The sequence below is a fragment of the Saccostrea echinata genome, unplaced genomic scaffold (genome assembly GCF_033153115.1).
Source record: "Saccostrea echinata isolate AGI-Se365-2 ecotype Australia unplaced genomic scaffold, CSIRO_AGI_Sech_v1 ptg000019l, whole genome shotgun sequence".
In the NCBI taxonomy this organism is placed as follows: Eukaryota; Metazoa; Mollusca; class Bivalvia; order Ostreida; family Ostreidae; genus Saccostrea; species Saccostrea echinata.
In genome coordinates, this window is record NW_026889768.1 from 617,572 (window position 1) to 636,060 (window position 18,489).

Consider the following 18,489-nt stretch of genomic DNA (forward strand, 5'->3'; position numbering starts at 1 on the left):
TCGGATAAAAATGGATGATTCGATAGATTCTGAAAACTTTAAAAACAGTTTAATTGTATTATGCTAGTATATATATATATATATATATATATATATATATATATATATATATATATATATATATATATATATATATATATAGAAAGCACAAAGAAATTCACTTTTATAAGGATACCCACTTCCGCCCCAGCCCGGGGTTGAACTCTCGACCTGCGGAATCTGTCTCCTAGCAGTACAGGAACAGCGCGCTAGACCGCTCGGCTATATATATATATATATATATATATATATATATATATATATATATATATATATATATATATATATATATATATATATATATATATCCCGGGCAATAGTAAGTTTAAATGAAATAACAAAACCTTTGGATCATAAATACAGCAAACAAAATATCGCAAAGCTAAATCCGTTTTGATCCGGAAGATTTTTTTGTCATCGGTGCTTCCGGCGGGAAAGCGGCAGTCGAAAAAAGAAAGAAAAGCAGGTGCTCTTACGGCCCCCATCAGGTGAGCTAAAAGAACCTGATCCTCGGTGACGTAATGTTTACTTAAATTTGAATAAAAGCGGGTGACTTTTGGAATTATTGTTGGGGAAATTGATAAGCCAAGCTTTCCTGACTAATATTTTACTCGTGCTGGTAAATAGCTCTTCAGTTTCTGCCTAACTTGGAACTTTTGGTTCTGATTATTACAGGTATAGAAGTAATTCAGTAAAGTTTACTGTCAATCTGTAAACAATCTTAAAAATTATGTATTTTCATGGAATCTGAACTTAAGATGATATGGTTCGTAACTTTGTGTATATATTCCGAAAAAATACGAAATGATGTGTTTTGTCCATTTTAATTTATAGCCAAAGTAATAAAGATGATATAAAATCACCTTGAATGATGATCTCAGGTAAAACAGAAAATAAACTTATTAATTAATACTTTAAAAACACAGGTATTTTTTTTTTTGTTTAGTTTTGTTTTTGTTTTTTTTTTTACATATTTAGAATAGTAGGTACAGTGTACATATTTATAAACCAAGACCCAAGTTCCTGTGATTCAAAATGCAATTTGGCAACGACACTAACTATGTTTACAAAAGGGAATACCAGAGTTTCCAAAAAAAAAAAAAACCCATCGGTCCTACTAGCAAAACCAATAGAAAATTTTTTTCACCAGTCCGCATGACCGATCAATTTCTGCGTTAATCCATTGTTGTTGTTTTTTTTACTTTTTGTTGTACCCGTAAAGTTTTATCTTTTTATCGTAATCTCAAACAGCCTTTAGGCGTAGCAAGTTACTTTCTGGCAATGCAGCAATATAAACTTTAACAGGGGCTGATAATTCTAATCTACACTACTACAAATAATCTAGTTTATTCTGATTGTCAGCATGGATGTATACATGTATTCGAAGCGAGAAAAACATTGAGAAAATGAGCTGAATTTTTGTCTTTATATGGGTTATTTTTTAGTAGTTATTTCCAGTGCAACTCCTGTTGTATTCTTCAAACTCCTTTCGGAGTGGGTCTGCTGTATTTGCTACATTGCATCTATTGATATATGGGACATATTCTAACTGTGCTTGTTTTGAGTCACAGTTAGATTATTTACTCTAATTAATTGTTATCTGATCTATTGCAATGTCTCACAATTGGTGTTGTTACAATCCGCAGAATCATTTACACTTTCAAGGTCCAGTTAGGTTGGCATATACTATACTTTCATGTGAAATGGACCTGTTCCAACCAATTTTGAATTACATCTTGAATTATACTAGAATTTATTCGGACTGGTAGAATTTGTTTTGGACTGGTTGAACACATTAAGTCATCAGTCAAAATGACCGTTAGAAATATTTGGTTTTTGGAAACTCTGGAATGCCATGGACAAAATTAAAATCAACAATGAATAGGTTTTCAAAGAGGTTTCATTTTACAAAAGCCTTAAAGGTCACTGTTATTCAGCAAGTTTTTTTTGTTGTTGGGTACTATATTAGCTGCAGATCTGTAACTTGCTGATCTGAAAAAAGATTTTGGAAGATCGACCAGAGAGCTATTATAATAGTACCACCCATTGAAAAAAATATATATTGCACAGAAAAAGCTGCTGTTTTTTCAATTTATTTCCTTGTATATATCTCAGAAATATTGTTGACCATGTGTTCCTATCAACTCCACAAAACTGTATGTACAAGTCACGCATGAAGCACCTTGGACCGTCTTATCACCCAAAATGGCACTATAAATTATAGACAAAATTTTCAGCAGTCTCAATTGCTATATACATATGTGGTCTCTTAAGGTCTTTCTATAATAATTATTCAGGAATTTATCTTTGCTTAATCAGCTTGTTGAAATAATGAAAATCATAATTTTGACATACATGAAAATAGTTTTAACAAGAATCAAAGTGTCAAAAATATACAAAGTTATGGACCCTGCACTGTTGAAAAAAATTGCTTGTATTTTATTTATGCTTTTATTTTTTGTTTAGAAAAATGCCAGCATCTGACTTTTCTTGGTCACCACAAAGGCAACCCCTGTGTCATGGAATTAAAAGAAAGCATTCTGCTTTTTCACAGAGTGCCGAGTGTGAAATGGATAAAGAGGTAAAAATGTTAAAGTTGTATGGGGCAGATTGTTAAAGAAAAAAAGTAGATAGGTATTATAATAGAAAAAAAAATGTCGTTATAATGTTACCATGTCCATCTGTCTGTTCATATAAATATGGTCTGGCCGTTCTTTTAATTTAAACATTAGAGCTATGATGTGTTTTTTATATGTATGCATAAGGAGTACTTATTTCAGCCTACCTCATGTACATGTGTGCATGTTGAGTTTGTTGAATAAAAATTCCTTTGGATGCTTTAAAGTACATTAAAATTTGCCTGCATTGTTTAATACCAGTGAAACCTAATTTAAATATGAAAAACAGAAGAAAAATACATTTGCACGTGAACTAGATGCTTATTTATATCTGGTAATTTTGACAATTACTTGCTTTTAGGCAGACTTTTTCCCAAAAATAAATTGGAAATTGTTGAAAAGTTGAAAGGGGAGGAGAGAAGCAAAAATAATTGTAGCATCCATATCTTTAGTCTAATCCAAATAGCTATTGCAATTACTGTTGCATAAGAATTTTTTTGTATTTGAGACACTTTAAGCATATGGGTTGGGGACAATGACACAATGATAGGTACATTCCAGGGCAAGATCATAAAACAGTGAATTTTGTTGGTAAAAAGAAGCTTGATTTAAGGAATTGATAACTTAAAAAAAAGACACTGATCAATTTGATAAAAAATAAAGACAAGTTGTTAGTTTATATGAGGTAGCATCATTTGTTAACTCTTGAAATTGTACCCAAAATCTTGTGAGGTTTAGACTACATCAAACTTCCATAAAAAAAAGAGCACACCTATGTGAAGTTAACTGAAGTTATAATCATAATAAAACCTATTAAAGATTGATCCCAATTAAAAATTTGACGGATTCTTCTTCATTTTAAAACACTTTTTTCTTAAAGTTCCATAAAATATGCTCACAAATTTTAGTCACATGAACTAACAAACAAACAGAGAGATAAAAAAAAAAAAACACAAGGATTACCTAACCTACTTCCAGCTTCCTTTTAGAGGTAATATTTCCTGCTTCAACATGTAACTAGCAGGGGCATCAATGTATACTAAAGGTTTATAAATTTTGAGTACAAATCAAAAAGAGTTGGAGTATTTTTATCTTAATTTTCAATTTTTAGCTCACCTGAGCCGAAGGCTCAAGTGAGCTTTTCTGATCACATTTCAGGGCTCGACATTAACTTTTTTCCCTACTTGTCCATTCGGACAAGTGACCAAGATATTTACTTGTCCGAACTTCAACTTCACTTGTCCGAAAAAAATTTCAATAAAGATCTAATACTGTTAACTTGAAAACTAAAATGAATTCCATTACATGTGCTTGATTGATTCATGATGTTATTGATAAATACAACAAACACATAACACAAAATTTTATCTAGACTTTCTGTCCTAACAACAATATAAATGGGACTGTCAACATCAAACAGAGTCCAAACTTCATAATTCCATGCCTTTGCAGTAGTATGCAATTAGTAAACTTCGATCCCAATCAAGTGTGAACTCAACTACATAGTGATCCATATTTGAATCTAACTTCGGTATTAGGAACATACTACTTCCGTCTTTGAACTTCAGTACCGGTAAACGTTTGACAGTCTTTATATTTTTATTATTTTGAGACTTCTTTACATTTAAAAGCACTTGTCCAATCGGACAAGCGCCCAGCAATATTCACTTGTCCGTAATTTTTTTTCACTGGTACCGAACAAGCGGACAAGTGTTAATGTCGAGCCCTGCATTTTGTCTGTCGTCCGTCTGTCTGTCTGTCCGTCCGTCTGTAAACTTTTCACATTTTCGACTTCTTCTCCAGAACCACTGGGCCAATTTCAACCAAACTTGCCACAAAGCATCCTTGGCTAAAGGGAATTCAAGTTTGTTCAAATGAAGGGCCACCCCCTCTTTCAAGGGGAGATAATTAAGAATTTGTGAAAATTTGGTGGTATCTTTTAAAAATCTTCTTCTCAAGAACCAATGGGCTGTAAAAGTTGAAACTTATGTGAGACCTTCATTACATAGTGTAGATTCAAGTTTGTTCAAATCATGACCCCCTGGGGTAGGGTGGGGCCACAATGGGGGGTCAAAGTTTTACATAGGAATATAAAGGAATAAATCTTTAAAAATCTTCTTCTCAAGAACAACTAAGCCACGATTAGTCATATTGATTTGGAATCATCCTCAGGTAGTGTAGATTCAAGTTTGTTCAAATCATGACCCCCAGGGGTAGGGTGGGGCCACAATGGGGGATCAAAGTTTTGCATAGGAATATATAGAAAAAAATCTTGAAAAATCTTCTTCTCAAGAACAACAAAGCCACAATTAGTCATATTGATATGGAATCATCCTCAGGTAGTGCAGATTCAAGTTTGTTCAAATCATGACCCCCAGGGGTAGGGTGGGGCCACAATGGGGAATCAAAGTTTTACATAGGAATATATAGAAAAAAATCTTGAAAAATCTTCTTCTCAAGAACAACAAAGCCACAATTAGTCATATTGATGTGGAATCATCCTCAGGTAGTGCAGATTCAAATTTGTTCAAATCATGACCCCCGGGGGTAGGGTGGGGCCACAATGGGGAATCAAAGTTTTACATAGGAATATATAGAAAAAAATCTTGAAAAATCTTCTTCTCAAGAACAACAAAGCCACAATTAGTCATATTGATGTGGAATCATCCTCAGGTAGTGCAGATTCAAATTTGTTCAAATCATGACCCCCGGGGGTAGGGTGGGGCCACAATGGGGAATCAAAGTTTTACATAGGAATATATAGAAAAAATCTTGAAAAATCTTCTTCTCAAGAACAACAAAGCCACAATTAGTCATATTGATGTGGATTCATCCTCAGGTAGTGCAGATTCAAATTTGTTCAAATCATGACCCCCAGGGGTAGGGTGGGGCCACAATGGGGAATCAAAGTTTTACATAGGAATATATAGAAAAAAATCTTGAAAAATCTTCTTCTCAAGAACAGCAAAGCTTTGTTAAGTCATATTGATATGGAAGCATTCTCAGATAGTGTAGATTTAACTTTGTTTGAATCATGACTCCCAGGGTTAGGGTGGGGCTACAATGGGGGGTCAACGTTTTACATAGGAATATATAGGAAAAAATCTTTTCAACAACAGGAAAATCTCCTTCTCAAGAACAGCAAAGCCTTGTTAAGTCATATTGATATGGAAGCATTCTCAGATAGTGTAGATTTAACTTGTTCGAATCATGACCCCCAGGGTTAGGGTGGGGCCACAATGGGGAATCAATGTTTTAACAAGGGAATATATAGGAAAAAAATCTTGAGAAATCCTCTTCTCAAGAACAACAAAGCCACAATTAGTCATACTGATGTAGATTCATCCTCAGGTAGTGCAGATTCAAGTTTGTATCAAATCATGACCCCTGGGGATAGGGTGGGGCCACAATGGGCAATCAAAGTTTTACATAGGAATATACAGAAGAAAAAAAAAACTTGAAAAATCTTCTTCTCAAGAACAGCAAAGCTTTCTTAAGTCATATTGATATGGAAGCATTCTCAGATAGTGTAGATTTAACTTTGTTTGAATCATGACCCCCAGGGTTAGGGTGGGGCCACAATGGGGGCTCAGTGTTTTACATAGGAATATATAGAAAAAATCTTTAAAAATCTTCTTCTCAAGAACAGCAAAGCCTTGTTAAGTCATATTGATATGGAAGCATTCTCAGATAGTGTAGATTTAACTTTGTTCGAAACATGACCCCCAGGGTTAGGGTGGGGCCAAAATGGGGGATCAACGTTTTAACAAGGGAATATATTGGAAAAAAATCTTTAAAAATCTTCTGCTCAAGAACAGCAAAGCCATTTGTTATATTGATATGGAAGCATCCTCAGGTAGTTCAAAATCCAAGCCCCCCCCCCCCCCCCCCCCTTAAACTTTTCAATACTGAAGTGATTTGTGCTTTTTCCTAGCCAATGTGCTCAGGTGAGCGATGTGGCCCATGGGCCTCTTGTTTGTTTACAGGATGGGGAACAACTTGCTTCTGTGAAAAGAAAGTGTATCACACACACAACTGATATAAGCCTCGACATGAACAATATGTTTGAAATCAACCATAATGATGAACAATCTTATGATCTCAACAACTTCACGGACAATAACAACTCAAACACTCCTAATCTTAATACAGTTCATTGTGATCAAGAGGTAAAATTAATTTAGCATTCTGAATCTGCAATGTGTTGTATTAAAATGTGTTTTGCAAAGGTTTAATTTTTTTTTTTCTTTTTTTTTTCTTTTTTTTTTTTTTTTTGCTCATTGATAAGTTCCTGAATGTGCTTAAATCACTTATAAAGTTGTAAAGAGACTGTTGTAGATCACCAAATTTTTGCACTATATTTTTTGCGAGATAATTATTTGGTATATATAAGCCAGAAAAAAATTGTGGATTTTGGTTATTGTTGTATACATGTATTAATCTTTAATAAAACAAATAAACATGAGAATGAAATTTTGATGATCAAACGACCTGCATAATTATGCGAAATTAGGCAAGTAAAAAAAGGTGATTTACAGTATTTGTTAGCAGCTTAATTTTCTTTTTAGCTCACCTCGACGAAGTCGAGATGAGCTTATGCTATACCCCTGGCATCGGTGTCGGCATAAGCGTCAGCGTCCCGGTTAAAGTTTTAGGAGCAAGTCCCATTCCCAAGTAACTATAAGCCCTACCTGGACCAAACTTGCATGGATGATGCGTCTAGGGATGGACCCTACCACTCATGCTTCGGATGCTGGATTTGACCCAGATTTTCCAGATGAATGACCAGGTTAATGTTTTTGGAGCAGGTCCATTCCCAAGTAACTATAAGTCCTACCTGGACCAAACTTGCATGCATGATGCGTCTAGGGATGGACACTACCACGCTTGCTTCGGATGCTGGATCTGACCTAGATTTTCCAGATGAGTGACCAGGTTAAAATTTTTGGAGCAGGGCCATTCCCAAGTAATGATTAGCCCTACCTGGACCAAACTTGCATGCATGATGCATCTAGGGATGGACACTACCACACTTGCTTCGGATGCTGGATTTGACCTAGATTTTCTAGATGATTGACTAGGTTAAAGTTTTTTAGAGCAGGTCCATTCCCAAGTAACATTAGGCCAAAAAAAATAATAGTCTCGTTTCCTGCTACCAGCCTGAAAAAAATAGGGTAGGTAGGTAGGAAAATTATTTTATTTTATATTTTTATTTTATTTTTTTCCGACGGCATTTTTTAGGATATGAACTAATAAAAGATCAAATTAAACATGTCACAGGTCAATATTGTCTTTTAAAATAAAACTTTCATGTCTTTTTATGCACAACTCAAGTGGTATTTTATGAAATTCCATATTTAAAACAAGAATTTCATGAAATGCTTGTTTTGTGTTAACACAGAAACCGATTACAGTGACAGATCCATGAAATTCCAGAAATTCCCGATTTTATTTTCTTCCAAAACTTAAAAAAAAACTTAAGGGTCAGGTGCAAAAAAATAGGGTAGGTCGGGTAGCAGGAAACAAGACTATTATTTTTTTTGTCCTTAAGCACTACCTTGACCAAACTTGCATGGATGATGCATCCAGGGATGGACATTACCACACTTGCTTTGGATGCTGGATCTGAGCTAGATTTTCCACATGTAAGACCAGGTTTAGATTTTGGAGCAGTCCTGTTCCCAAGTAACTATAAACCCTACCTGGACCAAACTTTCATAGATGATGCATCTAGGGATGGACACTAACCAACCTGCTCGGATGCTGGATCTGACCTAGATTTTTCACTTGAGCGAATTTTTGCTATATTTTAACCAAATTAGCATGGATGATGTATCTAGGGATGGACACTTCCAGACTTGCTTTGGATTCTGAATCTGACCTACATTTTCCAGATGAGTGACCAGGGTATTTTTTAGAGAAGCTTTATAATACGAGGGGCATTTCAAAAGTTCTGGCAACTGGTGTGCTGTAAATTAATGAGCGTCATTATCATAAATTAAATTATATCAATCCCTCAAAATAGTCTCTGTTGACCTGGACACTCTTTTTCAGTCTTGAAATCCACGTGGAAAATGCTGCCCTATAGTCCTCTTTCGGTATACGCTTCATACACTGGAATACGGCACTTCCGACTGCATGATGACTTTCAAATTGCCGTCCTCGGAGGGCTTCTTTGATAACGGCATTCAACCAAAAATCGCATGGAGCTAGGTCAGGACTGTAGGGTGGATGTGGTAAAACGGCAATACCATTTTCCTTTAAATATTTGGTTACTACCTCTGATCTATGGGCTGGTGCGTTGTCATGGAGGAGCTTTATTCCTCTAGTGCTGGTTGTTGGTCGGGTCGTTTTATAGTGCTCTACAGCCTGAGACAAGACATTCTCTGCATAAAATTGACCAGTAACACTGCTGTGTTCTGGAACCGGAACTTGAGCAACAGGGCCTTTAGAATCAAAAAATAAGGCGTACATTACTCTCCGGACAGACCGGTTTCTGCAATATGAGGCCTTGTATCATTTTCACCGATCCAAACTTTATTATTGAGCTTAGTTTCCGGTTCAAAAAAATATATCCATGTTTCATCACCAGTTACAATCTCATTTATTCGCCTTTGGTCACAATCTTCATAAATTGTTAGTAACTGTGAAGCCATTTCTACCCGGATGCACTTTTGCTCTTCCGAGAGAAGATGCGGCACCCATCTAGCACAGACTTTCCTAAGCTTTAAGTTTTCCTTTAGAATACGAAAAACTGCTGACGAATTAATGTTAGTTAAGTCTGCTATTTCCTCAACTGTATATCTAGCATCATCAGCTATAGTATTTTGAACAGCGACGATTTCTTTTTCGCCATATGCACAAACTGGACGCCCCGAACAGGGGTCATCTTCAATTGATTTTCTACCCTCTTTAAATTGAACTACCAATCTTGCTATTGCTCGATATGAAAGAGCATGCTCTCTATATACTACATCTAAATCGGCTTTTATTTCTGTTGCCGTAAAGCCAAGCAATGAGCGAATTTTGAAATATGCTCTTTGCTCAACAAAAAAATTGTTCTCCTTATCAGTCATTTTTACGCCCAGTATACAGAGTATACCTAATTATGACGTCATTTTAGCAGACCTATACGTCATTTTGAATGTAAAATGACATCACTACTAATGCATATTTGCCTATGCTTTACAGTGGTATCAGAGTCAATTTAATCCGTAACGTAGTTAAAATTTTATACACCAGTTGCCAGAACTTTTGAAATGCCCCTCGTATTATGGCCTTTTATGATTTAACTTGCATAGATGGTGCATCTAAGGATGAAAACTTCCAGACTTGCTTTGGATGTTGGAACTCACCACAATTTTCTTGATTACTTAACAGCTTAAAAGTTCTTTGAGCAGGTCTATTTCCAAGTAACTATAAGTCCTACTTAAACCAAACTTGCATGGATATTGATCTTGGGATGTACCCTAACTAGAAAAAAAAATTATGTGAAATTTGCCTTACTTATAGATAACATTCGTCGAGGTGAGCTTCGTAATCTTTGATTACCTATGTTTTAGATGAGACAGAGCTTTATCCCTATGGGGGCTCCTCCCCAGGGGTATGGTGCTAATCAGCTGGCCACAGTATTTGTCCAGCAGTCCAAACTTACCTGTACTGTAATATCACATAACCAGAGTCACACTCAACCTCAGGTAAAACATTTTTCAGACAATAATATTACCATTACTGCAGGTATTACTTTCTTTAAGATATGTAAACTTTTGATAAATTTATGGAACTAAGACACTCCAATATTCTTCACTTTGTAGTTAGATGTCCAAGTACTAGTGTATTTAATTAAGAAAAATAAGAATTGCAAACTTTATACACTTAACTCTGGCAGTATTAAGTAGCCCAGTTGCATACATATGAAGTTTTATGATTCATATGGAGAACGTAAAATATTAATATTTATTCACATTGCAATTTAAATCAGCAGATTGTTCATCCTTTTGACATGGTAAGTGTTAGAAAAGAGCGGTGTGTTATTAAATTTTGCAGAACTTTTCACTTATGTTTTCACCGATTTCAACATATTGCACAAAATAATCAATCTAGAGCAACAAGGAACTTATTTCTGTGTAGTTCAGTTGCAGGAAAGTAATAAAAAAAATTGATGTGAATTTGTTTTTTGCTTATTGCTGTGTCGGACTCTGTAAATGATATTAGTGGTGTTCCTGCTTTCTTGTGTGTATGATCTTTCTAAAATGCACATTATCATTTTTCCTGTTCTCTTTTTCTCTCTAATTACATGGGTGTTGCAGCAAGAAAAAGTGATTACAATATGCAAAGTTTTGGGAATTATAATTGTATCAATAAATTTTTTAAAAAGTAGAAGAAATACCAGAGAGAAAAAGAGAGATAAAGACAATAATAATTAATGGATAAAAAGACAAGAACATGTATCAACTATGTAATTGATATACACATGTGCATATGTGCCAGGTTGTGCCCACAAATTATGAACAAGATCTGTGGTATACCATCATTTTCCCCTCTTCACTATGGTATTTACTTCCTTTTAAATCAAGATCTTTGTAGATTTGGAAAAAAAATGAAATTAAATGATGCCTTGTGATTGTTTTATAGGGAGAAATGATAATGGATTTGAATGATGAGACCTACTCTACCACCCAGATAGACATCTGTAGGAGTGAGGAATTGTCGTACACAGCTATGGACTCCGATTATGTGCCTAACCCAGAGCAATACCAGCTTAACAGGGGAAACAATTCATTTGGGTGAGAAATTGATACAAAGTATTGATTGATTTTTTTTAAGTAAATTACTTCATATGTGTTGTATTTTATTTTGGGTAAATACCCTTAAGTTGAATATGCTGTGTGTACTCTGATCATCAAAGCCCTCCCCCCTCCATGCAATGTATTGTAAGGAGGGGGGATATGAACTGGAATCTCTCCATCTGTCCATCATTCTCTTCCTAAATGTAAACATAGGGTTAAGCTTTATAGTGTTTAAGTTACTCTCTGACTTTCCTCAAGGAGTATCAAAAGCTAGCTTGCAGATCTATACAATGCATCTATAAACACTTTGTATAGCCTTATAGGCTACATTGTGCAAAGAGGACTAGACAGATTGGAAACTCAGTATGGCCTTATGGACTACATAGTGCAAAGAGGACTAGACAGATACAGATACTCAGTATGGCCTTATGGGCTACATTGTGCAAAGAGGACTAGATAGATACAGATAAAACAGTATGGCCTTATGGGCTACATAATGCAAAGAGGACTAGATAGATATGCATACTCATTATGGCCTTATTGGCTACATAATGCAAAGAGGACTAGATAGATATGCATACTCATTATGGCCTTATTGGCTTGATAGTGCAAACGGAACTAGACAGATATGGATACTCAGTCTGATGCATGCTAAATATTCTGCAACTGACTAACATTATATGTTCCAGTGACACTGATTAGGTTCAGTATTTAGGCCTGTTCAAGGTTTAACACAAGTGACATCCAAACCAAGCTTAAAATACAGTGCATCTGTTGATGCTTGGTCTGATGAAAGCATGGAATAATTTGTCAGACCTATATTTTATAGCTGGGTGACTAGTTAAGTACCACATTTTGGCCTGTACATGTATAAGCTACAGTATGTACAGTGTGAAATTTCTGTTTAACGCAGGATTTAGATCCTGTATCTGACATTGTATGCTTTAAGAACAGTGATTAAGCTTATTTTTATCTTACTATAATACATGTGATATTCAAACCAAACCTGCATTTTTGAAATCTTTGTCATACATGAACATGATGTTGCATCTGACCAAAATTCTACACTACAAAAGATTAATTAGTTCATCCCCCCGCTGATCACAGTGCCAGCTTTGATTTGGTGATTTTATGAAAGCTTTTATCTATGGTGTATTTGAAATGTACCAGGGTTTGACATTAACTTTTATGAGTACTAGACCAGTCGGCCTACTTCCAATAATTTTTACTAGCCCTGACCATAAAATCACTAGCCCTGACCAAACTTGAAAATTCACTTTTTATAAGCTGCTAATTATAATGGAAAAAAGTTTCAAACCATACTTCAATAAAGATACCGTCTCTCGCACCTGTTAAGATATATTTTGACAGACTCTTCCATAGGTCGCTAGCCATTGTCGAGGTTCAGCGTGACACACAAATATTATAAGCCTTAATTAAGGAACAATCAATGAACTTAGTATAAAATTAATTACCCTAAATATAAATACATCGGGAATTAAAGAATATATTATTCAATAACTTCATACTAATTTTAAGTAATGAACGAAGCTAGTTCCCATCACAACCTGTCTATTACACCAGGCTAAAAATAGCGATTTTGTCATGAGGGGAAGCTTTCTATTACAAAGCGATGGGTAATATTTACTATCAGACAAATAAGAATTTAAAAAAAAAAAAAAAAAAAAAAAAAAAAAAAACTTTTGAATATTTATTTGAAAGACTGAAATGAGGTTTATCATTTATTTCATACACACGACCAGTCGGTCTAGTTCACGAACATTTTACACGACCGGACCACTCATTTACTAGACTGGGTCGGTCGGACGTGCCTTAGTGTCAAACCCTGTGTACCATGGGGTTATTGGTCCTAATAGGACAACTATAGTTTGAAGTTAAATTGCTTACAGGAAATAAATTACAACTTTCAATTATTATGCATAATAGATGATATTTTTAAAATCACAAGTAATGTGAATGTAAAAGTAAAATTTTGAATATGTAGATACACATGTTCTAATTAATTCTTACTAAGATGATGAAATATATGTGTATTTTATGGATCTTAAGAAGTAGCTGTGGCATGAACTGAAACTTTTCTCCATTGCTGTTACAGATGTTAACCTGTACAGCAGCCATATATAGGCAAGTTATTGTACAACTCAGTAATGCTAATCAATCCTGTAGGTTTTGGTGTATCTTACTTAATCTCACTGTAACATCAGTTATACTATAGACCACTCATGAACTTTTCAAATTCATCTTGTTCATGTTATGCTAAGTTAGTCAAAGCTAATAAGGCACTTACCAGTCAGGTTGTCTGTTTTGTTTTTCTGCACCCAACTAAGTTCTATTTGAACTACATAATAAATATCTGCTTCCTTTGATTAAATCTGTATTCTAAAAGTAATTTATAAATCAAGATCATTACAAATACATGTTATGTAAGCATGTAAGAAAAATACACATCTTGTTTTCTGTTTTCAATGCTTGTATTTAGATTTTCCTCATTTTACCATTTCATATTTAACCAGATTTGCTGCATCAAGATGAGTTTACACTAATTATTTGAAAGCCAGCACTTGGTATTTCTGATCATATAAAGCCACAATTCATTACAACTGAGATTATATCATACATGTATACAGATATTGACATTGCATTATCTTTGTGCTAAAAGATGCATTTTACATGTATTTGTTTCACAGTATGGACTGATAATGTCCTTGTTTGCACAGATTTTAACAATTAACAGTTTAATTAAATGTAACATTTTAAATTTGTGATAAATTATTAGCTCTACTGATCAGGGACCAAAAAGAGCTTTATGGATGGTAGAATGTAAGTGGTTTATCTGTTTGTAAAAGAATTTGTAAAAACCCTTCTCATCATCAAGTTTGTTCAGATTTCAATAAAACTTGGTACATGTACTGCTATTCCCAAGATAGTGATAATTCTTTTTATCTGCTTTTGATTTTGACAATGATGTTGCCATGGTTACTCAACAGAAATTTCTTTCTTAAAAATTTATCCAGACTTTTGTCATTGATAACATTGACTTTTGGCATTGTTAAGATAATACATGTACTACATTGCATTGTCCACAAGAATAGTGATGTTTCTAGGACTTGCTTATAAGTCAGGCATATAGATTTACACCAAAATTTTATTTGTGAGTACATGTAACTATATACCTTAAATCAAGTCTACAATATTTCAGAGTGACAACAAGATCATATAAGTTGTACATTTATACCCTGATCCAGGTGCTGACATTGAAATTTTCTTGTAATTATGACATTTTTCCAACAGAAGATGAAAATAATAAAATTCAAGCAAATTCAGTGCAACATAAATGGAAAAAAATTAGGACAAATCATTGCTGAAGATAAATATGTGAGAGTACATGTATCACTATTCTATTGTATTTAAATGTATTAAAATAAACAATTTCAAGTCCTAAATGTCACAGAGATATAAACTTATGGATAACATAAGTGATCTCTATTAAATTTAACATAATATTCTGCCTGTTCATTGTGAGTGTGAGATTGAGGTGAACTGCATGATGCTATTTGAATAGAAAGTTCTTCATTAAGAAGGAAATTTTTTATTTTATATATATATATATATATATATAATATATATATATATATATATATATATATATATATATATATATATATATATATATATATATATATATATATATATCAGATATATCAGATTATTAAACAGAATGCTGCAAGTACTAATAAATTGTTAACATTTAGTTCTGTGTAAGGTACAATTTTAATTTTAAAGTTTTTAAAACTTTTTCAGTGCACCTATTGAACACAACTCGCACACTGTGAAGAGTTACTGCCGACCTCACTGGGACAATCAAGATCTCCGCCCATATATCTCTGACTATTATTAGAATCTCCATACAGAATCTCCCACCCAAGTCCAAAATATTTCAATTCAAATAGATCTGTTGTTTTCATATACTTTTCAGCTTATTACAATTTTAGATTTTGTAAATAATTTTGTGGAGTTTTATAGTTTTATATTAAACAGTTTTATGACTGGCTTGCACCTGTTTATAATACATGTATGTTTTTTTCCTGGATGTAAAAATTATTTTTTTATTGCTACATTTAGCAATTTTTTGTTGTTCATATTTATGAATCATATGTCTTTTGTTTTTTTTTTGGTTATTGGGTATGCATTGTCTGTGTATTTGTAATTGAATGGGTAATTTTCCAGTACATACATGGTTTATGCTTTTCTTGCATGTTCCAAAGACTTGATTTGTTCGAGGAGAATGATGCATTTGATTAAGTTAGTCCTTATGTTGAATGAGTTCCAGTACAGAAAATCAAATCAAAGGTGTTACAGATGTTTTTGGGATGACCATGTCATTTGTAAAAGTTGCAATTGGATCGAAGCACAATATATTAAATCATGCAATTTTAAATACAAAGGGGGATAATTAGCATGTATGATGCAGAAGTAAATACATGTATATGCAATGTACCTTATAGAATCTACAGTGTATATGACATACATGCATTTCACTTTTTAAATGTTGTTTTTTTAAGTGCATATCACATTTTGAGATGCTCAAGAATGTTAATGTATCCAATACTACATGTACTATGAAAACAAAGAAAAAATTACCAATGATGGTATATTTCAACATACTTGCTATTTTCAATATTTTAATAATTTTTTCATGTATGCAAAAACAGGCATCATTTAAAAATGTAAATTTGTTGAATTTTTTTTTAAAAGAATGAGTCAATAAAAGCAGATTAATTTTGCAGTTTGTATTATTTTGTTACTGTTACTGGTTATAATCTAAATGATTAAAAAGAGAAGTAAATTACAAAAGCTATTTTTCTAGAGCTATGTCTACTGGAAATGACCGTAACACAACAGGTCAGAGTACTACCCTCACTCAGTCACTGGTAAAACATACATTGTTAAATGCATCGTGGTATTCTACTTACGACTTTCCATTTCAAGGCCAAACTCGTATTTTACATATCTCACCTGTAGTGAAAGTGAAACGAGTTATAAGTAGACTTGCCATGTGAACTTTTATACAAACAGGTAGATGTCTTGGTAACGAGCAGTCTTTGTGTCAAGTAAAGACCATCTGATGCCCCTCAAATATAAAATACTGTTCTTTTATAGAAGTTAACATCTCAAAACTATCTACATGTAAATTACCTGAGCTTTGATATACAGTGTGAATTTAGATCTTTTAATTCTACTGGTCAGAAGAGCTTATGCACTGAAAGACAACTTTCACATTTACAATAGTTATTTTCCTTTTCGGGGTCAACCAGCATAACCCATCATTTTCTCTTTATAATAAAACAAACTTTGGGGTAGTGCAAATTAAATCTGTATATATGGTCATTATGTTTTTGATGCCCATACTATGGCAATACAGCAACAGTACAAAATTGTCTAAAAATGTATGAAGGATTAAAATATTTACAGGTAACTTGCAAAGGATGTATAGTGAGAAAAATGATAGGTATGCCAACAAAGGGAGATAACTCATAAGAATGTGAAAGTCGTCTATAGATAAGGTGTCCATCTGTCTAAAGAAGATGGGCGAACAAGGTGAGCGCAATGCCTGTAGTGCAACAAACATGAAGGTGAAAAATTAAATCTCAACTGTAACAAAATTTTCTTTGATATTTCATCTAAAATTAAAGTATACGCTATGTAAAATCTCCACAATTTGCAAAAATCTTGCTAAGATTGAAATTATTTGCCTATGAAATGGCATACACACACTAGAGAGGGCAAAAAGGATCATTTTCTCATACTTAAAGACAATTTTTCAATATGAGTGGGTCTTTGCTCCATATTTTTTTTAAGTTTATCCTCAAAGTTTGCAAAAAAATACACATTTTTTGGCCAACAAAAACATGGAGCAAAGACCCATTATACCTTAAAAAAACATTTTATGACACAACATTTGCATCTTTTCGAGAAATACTTGGAAGTCCATTAAGTCAAGGATCATAACACAAACATGATTTAAATGCCACAATTCATCAAGAGATGTGTGGTTAGTGGTTAGCGCATTAATAGTCTCAAAGGAAAATGATACTTAGGATTTTTACTGCTAGGGTTCGAGCCCCACAAATACCACTGTGACATTTTTTTAATAACAGAACAATTTGCTGAGAAAATTTTTCTCAGAAAAGTTCTGTTTATCATAATTTCATAAATTTCAATAATGAGAGCTTTACTCTAAATACTAAATTCACAAATTGATTATGATTTATATATAAATATCTGAAGCTATAGGCATTCTGCATGCCTTGTTCACCCATCTCCTTTTTCAGAATGCTACTCTTCAAAGTTTGGTCTGATTTCAATAAGACTTGGTACACAAGTAGACTATACTAAGATACATGTAATTCTATTTGTTGGTTTTTAACTTCTTCTAACAATGTTGCTATGGTTACTAAAAACAGACATTTCTTGAAATTCTTTCAAAATACTACTCCTTCTACAGTTTTGGAAATTTTAAAAGGCTATTCCTCCTACCGTTTTAATCTTATTTCATTAAGACATGGCACATGAAGACTTCACCAAGATAATATATATCAGTTTCTGATTTTAAGAAAAAGGTGTTGCTGTCAGGTTATAAAATTTGAAAATTCATTCAAAACATTTCTTCTCCAACAGTTTTAGTCCAGTTTCATTGAAACTTGGTACACAGTATGACAGTTTTGGTCTGATTTCAAGAGAACTTTCTACACAAGTAGACTACACTACAATACATACAGTTGAAAACTTCAGTATCTCGAACACTGATACCTCAAACACCATGGATATATATGTCAAAGTGATTTGAAGGTCCCAACTACATATTCTTTTTATTTTACCCTCAATATCTCAAATCTTCAGAAATCTCCAAGTTTTTCTTGGTCCCATCGAGTTTGAGATCACAAGGTTTGATTTCTGTTTATTGGGTTTTGTATATGGGTTTCCTGTCAAATCTAGCCTCTAAGTATTAACATCATGACTTT

At 33.6% G+C, this 18,489-nt stretch overlaps 1 protein-coding gene across 5 annotated transcripts; it reads left to right on the forward strand.

Annotated features, from left to right (window-relative positions):
* The first annotated feature begins 610 nt into the window (after positions 1-610).
* Positions 611-15,577, forward strand: LOC133189716 (uncharacterized). 5 transcript variants are annotated; one of them, XM_061325120.1, is made up of 8 exons: positions 650-714; positions 2,506-2,620; positions 6,644-6,826; positions 10,220-10,354; positions 10,639-10,662; positions 11,292-11,443; positions 13,563-13,591; positions 15,269-15,326. In XM_061325120.1, exons 2-7 carry the CDS (start codon positions 2,510-2,512, stop codon positions 13,567-13,569), a joined length of 612 nt encoding a protein of 203 aa, XP_061181104.1. In that variant the 5' UTR covers positions 650-714; positions 2,506-2,509; the 3' UTR covers positions 13,570-13,591; positions 15,269-15,326. The 5 variants fall into 5 exon arrangements, with proteins under 5 accessions (XP_061181100.1, XP_061181104.1, XP_061181099.1 ...); XM_061325116.1 differs by lacking the exon at positions 13,563-13,591 and having other exon boundaries at positions 611-658; positions 15,269-15,577; XM_061325115.1 differs by lacking the exon at positions 13,563-13,591 and having other exon boundaries at positions 652-714; positions 15,269-15,577.
* Positions 15,578-18,489: the final 2,912 nt, after the last annotated feature.

Coding starts and splice junctions, on each gene's coding strand:
- LOC133189716 (XM_061325116.1), top strand. CDS start 2,510: ATGCCAGCATCTGACTTTTCTTGGTCACCACAAAGGCAACCCCTGTGT. Junction 10,663..11,291: donor TTGTTCATCCTTTTGACATG/GTAAGTGTTAGA, acceptor ATTGTTTTATAG/GGAGAAATGATAATGGATTT. Junction 11,444..15,268: donor AGGGGAAACAATTCATTTGG/GTGAGAAATTGA, acceptor AAACTTTTTCAG/TGCACCTATTGAACACAACT.